The 12,160-nt window shown below is 33.5% G+C and overlaps 1 protein-coding gene across 2 annotated transcripts in view; it reads left to right on the plus strand.

Annotated features, from left to right (window-relative positions):
* LOC107716994 (calcium/calmodulin-dependent 3',5'-cyclic nucleotide phosphodiesterase 1A-like) overlaps window positions 1-12,160 on the plus strand; it is an 86,390-nt gene that overhangs the window by 60,981 nt on the left and 13,249 nt on the right. For both annotated transcript variants that reach the window (XM_016523636.1, XM_016523635.1), the window contains 8 exons: window positions 2,581-2,647; window positions 2,755-2,871; window positions 5,179-5,319; window positions 5,519-5,619; window positions 8,525-8,650; window positions 8,742-8,843; window positions 10,061-10,181; window positions 11,143-11,224. In XM_016523636.1, the coding sequence (XP_016379122.1) occupies window positions 2,581-2,647; window positions 2,755-2,871; window positions 5,179-5,319; window positions 5,519-5,619; window positions 8,525-8,650; window positions 8,742-8,843; window positions 10,061-10,181; window positions 11,143-11,224 (857 nt within the window). The remainder of the gene's footprint in view (window positions 1-2,580; window positions 2,648-2,754; window positions 2,872-5,178; window positions 5,320-5,518; window positions 5,620-8,524; window positions 8,651-8,741; window positions 8,844-10,060; window positions 10,182-11,142; window positions 11,225-12,160) is intronic.

Genomic DNA, 12,160 nt, shown 5'->3' on the forward strand with positions numbered 1-12,160 from the left:
TTGACCCATACAATGTATTTTTGGCTATTGCTACAAATATACCCCAGCGACTTAAGACTGGTTTTGTGCTCCAGGGTCACATATTCTGCATGACGATATTCTACATCCCTAATCCTACCAAATACCTAAATAACTACCTTACTAACTATTAATAAGCAGCAAATTATGAGTTTGTTGAGGCAAAAGTCGTAGTTAATGGTTTGTTAATAGCAAGAATCTGACCTTAAAATAAAGTGTGAATGAATATCATGTTGTTGAATGAGAAACATGCTAACATTAAACTCAAATTAAAAAAGAATGTAGAGCATTCTAAATCAGTTACTTAGGTTCCATCTTGACCAAGGTATTTCCTTTAAAGGAAGCGGTCTAGGTAGGCTGCTCACTAGGTTTTGGGACAGAGCCTTTGTTTGACCATTTTACGTGCGGCCTCTAAGTGAGTTTAAATCATACAGACAGTCCCATTTCACAGACCTGCCTGTTTTTTCTCGCTAACTGGGAAAATGTCTACCAAGATTACTGACACGTAAGACACACTTAAGGGCTTGTTCTGCATAATCTTTTCCAGTAACTGAAAAGGAATGTCTCGATTCATTCCATTTGCATCGCAGCCGTCCTCTCTGTGGCATGTACCCTCACGTCTGAGTAATACGCACAAACCGCCTCCCTCTTACATGGGCAGAGCTCCTCATCTCCATGGAAACTCATTCAGAATGTCATAGACACCTGTTGAGCTTGAAGCGCTGATCACCGGGTGCTGTGTTATATCGAACGCATGTTAGGGCTGATCATACGAGAAAAAAAACATTGTTATTTTGAGGGAAAAAAGGCTACATCAAACTCAGAAATTCAGAATGCATTGAATGTTTATTAAGCGTTAAAACTTTATTAATTATAATTTGTTTGTTCACATTTGTTTGTTTTAATTTCCAACAAATAGCTAATTTCTCAGTAAGGAAGCTTACATTAGGGGTTTAATTTAAGTTTATTATAATATAATATTTTATTTAAGAATAATATAACATACTATATTATTTTGTATTTTATTCTGATTTGATATTTAATGAAATATGTATTTACTTATGTTATTATTCATTTTTCTATTTGCAATATTCGGAACTTCATATTTGAAAGCAGAAAATTGTCAATTTTATGGTGACAAGAAATATTTTTAATCAGTTCAATAAAAACTGCTACCAATTGCACAATTGCTACCAATTACACTCTTTTTATTCTGATTTGATATTTAATGAAATATGACAATAATGTTATAATGATCAAACATATACAGTGTGTGTGTGACCCTGGACCACAAAACCAGTCAAAAAGGTCAATGTTTCGAAATTTTGATTTATACATCACATAAACGCTGAATAAATAAGCTTTCCATTGATGTATGGTTTGTTAGGATAGGACAATATTTGGCTGAGATACAACATACACTGTATTTTTGGCTATTGCTACAAATATACCCCAGCGACTTAAGACTGGTTTTGTGGTCCAGGGTCACATATATATATATATATATATAATTACCATCAAAATTAAAGTTGGAATGATTTAGTTGATATTAAGAGATATTTAGTTGATATTAATTTATATTAAGAAAAAAAAAAAACGTTCTGCATAGTGTGAACCTGTTCATTTTCCATTATTGTGATTTATCAGCGAGAGCCAAGTTAATAAGAACGCTGGAACTGAATTTGATCACTATGTACTATTATTTTGGACTGTGAGAAGTAACACGACGTTTTAAGTGCTTTTCCAGCCTCATTAAAAAGGAAAGTTTTAGTGTTATTTCCTGCATATTCTTTGCTTTGATTCCCACTTGAATGTACTTCTACAGGGGAATAAAGTTCTGTGAAGGTTCAGTCAACCACATGTAGATGTATCATATCTGAATTTATTGCCGCTGTCAAAATCCAAAAAGTCCAGTGTTGTTTCTGCAGTTTTATCCCTGTAGGTAATATCCTCTCCTCCGTCCTCATCTCTTAAACACTTCGGTAAAGCTCCATTTATACTCCAGACCCTAATAAAACCCTCCTGATTGTGATTAACAATTGAATGGTCTTGTATAATGTCACTTACAGTATAAGCTTAAAGGGTTCTCTGAGATTCACTTAACTAAAGTCTTTTTTTTTTTTTTGCATTAAAAAATCATAATTTTGATATCATAAACATAATTCATGTCAGTTTTTTAAACCTCTTTCAGACCCTTTTTAAATCAACATCAAGTATTAGGTTAATGTTTATATGAATGTAAAACAAGAACATTTTTATTTTAAGTTTCTAACCACTTTAATCATCTTTAGCCTGTACTGGTTCATTTTACATGGTGTGACAGATCATTTGCATGCATAAAAGAATGAGCTTTTTAAAATAGTTTTAGATGGAGTATGCAGTAACACCGGAGGACTTCCAAAAAGTATTCAATGTCAACTAACCAAATGCAATTTTCACATGTGATAATCTGGCATTACATTTGGATTTGTTCACAAAAACAATCTGTACTAAAATGTGTCTTGTTTAAAACGGCCATAGTCATAGGAAAAAAGATTTATGATGGTTTGTGTGTGTTTGCAGAATGTACAGAAGAACATCCAACATGGCAGGGTTGACCTATCCACCATCTGTAATTACAGCTCTAAAGGTACAGATTATCTTTACAATAGTAGACTATAACATGGCTTTAGTTTGTTTCCTTAAACTTCTATACTGTATCTGCCACCAATTCATAGGAGTCTTCCTCTCTTTCAGGATGTTGATAAATGGTCATTTGACGTCTTCACGCTTCAAGAGGCGAGTAGTGAACACGCTCTGAAGTTCCTGGTGTATGAACTGCTCACCAGATATGACCTGATCAGCCGCTTCAGGGTATGAGAGACTCGAAAACCAGACACACACCAAAACTGGGATATTAAACACATTGTTTACCTGGGATACTGACTCATACACCCATAAGGAAACTACCATGCTGCCACTGAATAAAATTAAATCTGTCATTTACTTACCCTTATGTCCTTTCAAACCGTATATGTATTTGTGTCCTTTTTTATGCAGTTACAATGAATAAGGACTGAGGCGTTCAAACTTCTAAAAGAAGACACAAAAAAATCATTTTATAAAATGGATAGTTCCGGTCCTTGATTCTGATTGGTTGAGCCGCGTTCGAGGCTGTTGTAAATTACACTACAATTCATATCTGTAGCCTACTGCATATTACTTTTTATTTAAAGTCTTTTGAAAGCATGTAACTTTGTGTGAGAAAAGACTGAAATTTAAGTCGTCATTCACTTTTGATCAATAAATCAGTTCAGTCCAATCACTGAATCAGTTCAGAAACATTGAATTGAGGAGTTCTCTGTAACTGATCAAGTCTGATTCAGTGATTCAGTCTTATGAACCAGATTGAATGATCAATATAATGATTTATTCACAAAAAATGCATGATGGTTCAGTGAATAGCAACTTAAATTACAATCCATTCTACTGACAAAAAGCTATAATTTGTCATCTAAAGATTTGATATATAATGCACGAGTTAAATTAACTAGTTTTATAATATGTTTATAGTTCTTTTGCTTCATTTTTGAAGCTTAAAAGCTTCATACTCTGTTCTTTGTGACTGCATAGAAAAGGGTAACAAGCTCATCAAATAATCTTTCTGTTTGCATTTAGTGGAAGAAAGAAACTCATACAGGTTTGAAACGACATGGTTCAAAGTATATTATATATTATGATTTCGTCCTTTTGGAATCACACTTTTTTCTAAGCCAAAGTTTTAACCAAAGTTGACGTCGTCTCCAAAGCATGCATGTTTTTTCCCTCTAACAGGAGATTTACAGTGGGTACGGAAAGTATTCAGACCCCCTTAAATTTTTCACTCTTTGTTATATTGCAGCCATTTGCTAAAATCATTTAAGTTAATTTTTTTTCCTCATTATACATCTGATATGAGTCGTCTGACATTTTCCATCTGTGCTCTTTCTTTGTTTTTCACCATTGTGTCAGCTCTCATCACCTCTTACCCTTTTCACACGCACGGTGACGACAGATTCTAAATTCACACACACGGAGCCTCATGATTACAATATAAATGCAAGCGACATATGTGGCCTGTGTTTGGGTTTAGGTGGTCAGGTATGGAGTCCCTTCTCTTCATGTGATTACACATGGATATAACGCTCCTGCAAATGGGTCCTTCACACTTCGGTTGCCTGTAACATGCTCCATTAATCTGCTGTGACAGGACATTTAAGGCCTCAGACTGAAGCCTGAAAGCACATTCTGTGTTTCTAGTAGGGTTGGAAATCAAGAATCAGTTCCATTAAAAAACAAAATAAAATTATTTTTTTTATGTTGTTCGATTCTGTTAATGGATCTTAAACCAACTTTTGTTATTTTAATTTTCTTAATATTTCTATTTAGCCTTCATACATTTTTTTTTCAGTTTTAGTTTTAGTACTTCATCTTTAACTTTTTTTAGTTACTTTCCAGTGCAACATTTTCATCTAATATTTTGCTTCTGCTTTTTTATATTTTATATTATATTTAGTTTTAATCACAGAAAAATTTTAAAGATTTTTAGTCTTTAGTTTCTTAGTTTTAGTTTACAATAACAACAGTGTCAGTATATTTTAGGACAGCGTTCCATCCACCTTGGTGAAAGAATACAGATGTTTAAGTGTTTCCAAGCCAAAAAAAAAAAAAAAGATTTATGGTGGTGAGTTTGCAGTCTGAATTTAATGTAATGATGAAGGAACATAGAGTGCAAAAAGACTCACAAATCACTGAAACATGACATAGAAAAAAAAATAGACAATATTGTTTTTGCCTTAAGAGAATGTTTGAAACAAATGTAAACCCCCCAAAAATGTATTAATAAATAAAATAAAGTTATTTTACAATAAAGATTGTGAGATATGAGGTTGCAATTATGAGATATAAAGTCACAATTATGATCAATTAAGATAAATAAATTTGCAGTTGTGAGATATCAGGTCAAACTCAAAAAAAATTAATTTGCAGATTTTGTGCAGCGTCTTTGCTAAAAAAGGGTATTAGTTTCTTTTAAATAAATAAATAAAATTCTTACTGACCCCAGACTTTTGAATAGTAGTGTAGTTAAAATGTAGTTGTACTGTGGTTTTGTAACTGTGATTTTTGTCCTTCTCTGTGCAGATACCAGTGTCCTCCTTGGTGTCATTTGTGGAAGCTCTGGAAATAGGCTACAGCAAGCACAGAAACCCTTACCACAATCTGATCCACGCTGCCGATGTCACGCAGACAGCACACTATCTGATGCTACACACTGGCATTATGGTGAGTGAGCGCTCAGTGAATTGTGCATGCATGTCTCGCACTGACAAATATGACATCTGTTTGTAGTCAATACGAGCTGAACGCTTGAGGTCTTAACTTGCAGGTTAATATGCGCAGCTGTTGAAATTCATTTTGATGATGTTGAATCATGGTAATGATGATTATTTGGGTAATGGCTGACTGGTTTGCTCTCCCACAGCACTGGCTCACTGAACTGGAAATATTGGCCATGGTGTTTGCTGCTGCTATCCACGACTTTGAACACACTGGAACCACCAATAACTTCCACATCCAGACCAGGTGTGTGGCGACCAAAAGAAGCAGCCAGTGGTCTCAATGAAGTGTACAAATTCGAAATAAGCTACCTTAAAGGAATAGTTCACCCAAAAATGTACATTTGCTGAAAATGTGCTCACCCTCAGGTCATCCAAAATGTAGATGAGTGTGTATCTTCACAGGAATAGATTTGGAGAAATTTAACATTACATCACTTGCTCACCAATGGATCCTCTGCAGTGAATGGATGCCGTCAGAATGAGAGTCCAAACAATTAAAACACCTTAATGATAGATTTTTTTCTTACAAAACACAGCTTTTCACTTCACAAGATGTTGATTGATGGTCTGGAGTGGTGTGGATTACTTGTGGATTATTGTGATGTTTTTATCAGCTGTTTGGACTCTCATTCTGACGGCACCCATTCACTGCAGAGGATCCTTTGGTGAGCAAGTGATGTAATGTTAAATTGTTCAAAATCTGTTCTGATGGAAAAACAAGCCCATCTACATTTTGGATTCATTTCTTTAATTTTTCAGTGAGCTAATGATGGACAGTGTGTTTGTATGAAGGTCCCTGCTATGAAAACTAGCTTTAGACTGGCTTTCAAAGACACAATAACATCAAACCTGCATCTACAGCAAATTCTATGAAATCTAGACATAAGCAAGCTAATATCTGTTAAGTTAAATACTTGTTTCTTGGTATAAATGAAATCATATGTTGATTATATTTTTCAATTTTAAATGATATTAAACATTTTTTTCTTCTAAAAAGTTTTCCATTATTAATAAATATTCAAAATATATTCAAAATTGAACTTAAAACATTATTTAAAATAAAACTTTATGCCATGTATTAATACTTGTAAAATATTTATAAAATTTGTGTTATTATAAATAATTTTAATCAGCATTTCTTATGTCTTGAATGGATTTTTTTTAAAGCAAGCTTGTCGCAATGCATTTGCATTATTGCCTTAAATTGCATTGCTGCCTTAAAATGTGGCCATATGGAGTTGTCTTAAAATTATAATGATGCTACCTACCATTTGGAACAGTGTTTGCATCTGGAGCGCGTCTATGATGCATTAAAATTCTGCCTACGTAGGCAGCTTACTAGATTTTGGACTGGAGCCTAGTATAAAAGCCACAGAGATTGTGTGTGTGTGTGTGTACTAGAGAGAGATAATACACTGGTCACATTCTAACACAGTTTATCTTCCTTCTGGTGGGCTATTGCGGAGCTGAGAGCAGAACTGATTATGTTTTCAATTAATCTTCAGTGGCAGAATCTACGGCAGAATCTCCACTCTGCTCTGTGTTGGTTCACGTCAAGCAGGACATCTTTTTCGCATTAATACATGCCAAAGGATCCTAGAGATCCTTTTTACAGTAACAGGCCTCATTTTGCGTGACAGCCCAAGGCAGACGTCATTATTCTGAGAAGTATATCATGGCATTAGCTTTTGCAGCAGACAGAAACCGATGGTACTGCGGCATGCAGTGATTTTGGAGGAGCGCTCGATCATCAGTGAGTTGTGGGAGACGAGACTTGTGTGATGGGAAAAATGGAGCCATTACTTTTGATATCTCTGATTGCCGCTGATGTTCCACCTCAGCTTGTAGTTCTCCTCAAATTTACTCCTCAAGAGGATTAAAAGTAAATCTCCTGAGTAATATCTGTCTATCTCACTGAATAAAATGTGTTTTCTTAGAAATACATTTGTGTGGAATGGGCTAAAAGGTGAATAGTGACTAACAGGAACTTACAGTAAGATATAGTTAAGTCTTCAGGACTTTTGGTTCAGAAAAAGCCCTGTTCTTATCAAGAAAATTTTTTGGCTAATATAGAGTTGCTTGTTTGGGTTTTAGTAAGCTTTTTAAAGTCAGTATCAGTAAAGTAATTTCTATTTCAGATAAATTCCATTTTTTTTATTTTCTGTTGATCAAACAAATATATTAGGCACGACAAGTTTTCAACATTTATAATAATATGAAATCAAATCATCACCAAATCAGCATATTAGAATAATATCTGCAGAATCATGTGACACTGAAGACTGCAGTAATGGCTGAAAGAAAAAATGCTGAAAAAACAGGAATAAATTACAATTTAAAATATAATTCAAATGAAAACAGTTATTTTGAATTGTAAAAATATTTCACAGTATTACAATTTTTACTGTATTTTTTAATCAAATAAATGCAGCCTTGGTGAGCATAAGAGGCTTCTTTTAAAAACTATATACAATATACAGCAGGTTCTTTACTTTAGCTATATTAGCATTTTAGAATAAAATGTTTGTAACTTCTTTTCTTCTTGCATGGGACACAAAAGGAAAAATTTCAAAAAAAAAATTGCATTCCTATATTTAAACTGGTGCGATAAAATATGTCATTGACATTAAATGATAAAGCCCCAATTGTTTTCATAACCAAAGGTATGTAAAATTTTGAATATGTACAAGTGCAACTGAGATCACAAATCTTGTGTTAAATTTAAAAACCGCTCTTTTAGATCCGTCATGCCAAGTTTGACATCAATGATGCCAAATTAGTTCTTGTGCGTCACATGACTGGTTACAGCCTGACAGGTTTGAACAACTAAGGGCAGTATTTTCAGGCAAAATGACTTTTCACACAAAACTTCAGAACACTTGAAAGGTACTGTATGAGTCATATGATCTACTTTTATGTTGTCCTTTTTGAAGCTTGACAGCCCTTGGTGACAATAAGCTTTCATAAAAAACGTCTTTTGTGTTCCACGAAACAAAGAAAGAAAGACTTGAAATGACGTAAAGGCAACTAAATGATGATGCAATTTTCACTTTTGAGTGAACTAACCTTCACTAACCTTAGAGGTACTACAAAGTTATTTAAAAAAATGTAGGATATTTTTTGACTCTTCTGTCTTTGGTCCCGCACAGATCAGAAGTGGCCATCCTGTACAACGATCGCTCGGTTCTGGAAAACCACCACGTGAGCGCAGCCTACAGACTCATGCAAGAAGATGAGATGAACATCCTGGTCAACCTCTCGAAGGATGACTGGAGGTACGCTGGGGTTCGTTCCTGCGAGGAATGGAGGCTCTGTTCTGGGAAAGTGCATGTGCTTTGAGTTGTGCTGTGTTGTGTTTTTCCACAGGGAGCTGCGTACGCTGGTGATCGAGATGGTCATGAGCACAGATATGTCCTGCCATTTCCAGCAGATCAAGACCATGAGGAACGCGCTGCAGCAGCCGGAGGGGTGAGTGGCGCTCCTGCTGTTTTCTCTGAGCGTGTGTGAACACAAGGCCGTTAATGAATGAGTGTGATGGAGTGTCCGCTGAATGGAAATGTGTCATGCTTCTTGCGTAGTAACCGTTAGGACTGGGTGGTCTGATGAAATAAATGCTTCAAAACTAGAGACTTTTCTCTTCATTCATTTGTTATGAATTATTTTATTTATTTAGTTCCATTAAGCTCCAAACAGAATCAGTCGACACAGGTCATTAACCAGGCTCATAAGATTATTAACAAAAACAACTAAAACTCCAGGGTCTATTTTCCCAGAAAAAAAAACAAACATTTCAGATCTATGAGGACATTTATTCTCTCTATTTTGTACTTCAGATGCATCCTTCTGTTGGCAGTATTATTTTTAACAGGACTTTATTTTAAGACTCTTGATGTCTTAAATTTCACTTGACATTTTAAGTTTATTTTTAATAAAAAAGTCTGCTTGTTTAATCTTTACCTAGGCCTTTTTTTGCCAATGCCAAAGACAAATTATATGCTAAAGTGACTAGATAATAAACCGAAAAGTGAATATACTGTACACTATTATACAAAAGTTTGTAGTCAGACAATTATACTGTATGAGCTGCATACTATAAAAATAGAATTAAAACTACAATATTGTGAAATAATATTACACTAAAATAACAGTTTTCTTTGTTAATATATTTTAAAATGTAATTAATCCTGTGAATTATTCTAATATGCTGATTGGGTGCTCATGAAACATTAAAGTATCTTATAAAGTATCTTATATATAATATAACTATAAGTTTGAACTAAAAGATTTTGACCATATCTTAGATTTGTGTATATATTGTGCTTGTTATAAAATACATTTGATAGTAGTATTTATTTTTTATTTATTCCTTTAGTCCAAACTGACTTAGCAGTGTAAATCTTTTTTTAAAAATTATATAATAAAAATAAAGTACTGTAGTATTTCTGCCAAAATATAGTTGTTACTACAGTTGCAAATTGCACATTTTAAACAGAGAAACAGTGACAGACAGAGGATGATGGTGCCATTTAGACACAATCCTCTCGTGTCCTTTGTTTGCGAATGTGTGGGTGTGTAATTTATGGATTCATAATTTGTTTACACGCACTCCAGTGGATCTTACAGCTAGTGTTTGTGATGAAGTGTTTGTATGTGACTGATGAAGCTCTGATGAATGTGTCTATCAGAATAGACAAGGCTAAAGCGCTGTCCCTGATGCTGCACGCGGCTGATATCAGCCATCCCGCTAAGGGCTGGAAACTGCACTACCGCTGGACACAAGCCCTCATGGAGGAGTTCTTCAGACAGGTACACTCTTCATAATATTTATCTCTCATAACACAAACAGAACTCCCAGAGACATACACTTACTAGATATAAACATTATCTTGGAAAACTGGAGTCCATCAAAGAGCTGTGTTATTATACTACCATTAAGATGCTTTTTAAAAAAAAATATTTTAAATTCGTTTTTATTTTTCTGTTTTCCATTTTGATTTTAATTTTTTAATAAAACGTTAATGAATTAATATTTTAGTAATTTTGTTGTGTGTTTTTGTCATTTTTATTAGTTATTGTTTTAAATATATATATATAGTTTGGATACATTATTATTTAAGTTTTAAAATTTTTTTCAACACTGTCTTTATTGATTTTTAGAAACTTTAACATGAAATACAGTAAGAAAAAACAATAAACAAAACAAAAAAAGTTAAGTTTTAGTTTAGTTAATCTGAATGAAAGTGAGAAATTAGTAGTAAAATTTATTTTAATTTTAAGTTCAAATGTATTTTTATTTGAAATAACAAAAATGTTTTTATTACTTTTAGTTTTAGATTAACCCATAATAACCATATCTAAGAGGTTATGCACATGCACATGACCAAAGAATTGAATTGCTCTGTGTGTGTGCGCGTGTGTGTGTGTGTGTGTGGTTGCGTGTGTGTGAATAATTTCTTAATTTTTTTTAAGTGTACATACGTTTAATGAAGAAATATTAATCACAATAGAATAGAATAGAATAGAATAGAAAAATGTATAACCATGCAAAGTTGCAACTGAACTTAACCAGGATCCATTTGTATTCTGAGTTTGTTTTGGAAGTTGCACTCAGAATCCCATTGGCTCAGAAATCACGGGTACATGATGTCTCTGTCTGCTTTGCTTCTCAAGCACAAAGATGGAAGAGGAAAGTTTTATTAGACTATTCACAGGACTCTGAATCAGTGCGAGTGAGTAATTCTTTCTGATTCTTTTATTGTCTCTGCAGGGTGACAAGGAGGCAGAACTAGGGCTGCCGTTCTCTCCACTGTGTGACCGGAAAGCTACCATGATTGCCCAGTCTCAGATAGGTACAGTAGAGCTAACAAACAAACACACACACACACACACACACACACGTGAGCACTGACAGCCACTGAGGCCATGTTTGGAACAGCATGCTCACATACTACTTCTACTATCACTGTAAGTACAAATACTTACAAAGTATTTGTATTTGCTTGCTTTACAACGTTTATGCATGCAATAGACAGACGGTCTTCTACAATTGTAATACTGTATTCCATAATGCCGTATGCTCAGCTTGACCTTCCATTTTCAAGGCTGACAAATAAACATTGTTATTTGGAGTCATTATTTAATTGGACTACCAAATGTTAGGTGTTAATGTTAATACTAAAACAATTGCTTAACACCTTCCAATACTGTTTTAACAAAACTTCAGTGTATATTTAGAATAGGGCTGTTAAGTGATTACATTTTTTTATCTAATTAATTATATTATGTGCCGTGTAATTAATCAAATTGATCAAAGAGAGAAATGACCCTATACAAAAGATCATTTAAGGTAATTATTGTTTTAGTTGAGAAAAAGCATTGAATAGACATTACAAAAACTACCTTTAGAAAGAAATATTTTGATTCAACGTTGTATAAATTTGAATAAATGGGTATTATGTTTTTTAAAAGAATATTGAAATATGAAATTATTTTTTAAATTAGAACAGTATTAGTCAAGACAGAGCAACTGATACAGATTTTTATCTTTGTAAAATGAATAAAATATTGTTTTTAATCTCCCTGTATTTTTTTATGTTTTCTTGTGCTATTTTGTTTAGATTTTTTTTTAAATTTGGAAATATATTTAATTTTGTTTTGTTTTTTTCAGAATGACAATAAAAACAACAACAAAAGTTTTAAAAATCTATTTTAGAAAAAACAATCAAATAAAAAAGTGATATATATATATATATATATATATATATGTGTGTGTGTGTGTGTGTGTG

This window comes from Sinocyclocheilus rhinocerous, unplaced genomic scaffold, assembly GCF_001515625.1.
Source record: "Sinocyclocheilus rhinocerous isolate Xijiao unplaced genomic scaffold, SAMN03320098_v1.1 scaffold1802, whole genome shotgun sequence".
NCBI lineage: Eukaryota > Metazoa > Chordata > Actinopteri > Cypriniformes > Cyprinidae > Sinocyclocheilus > Sinocyclocheilus rhinocerous.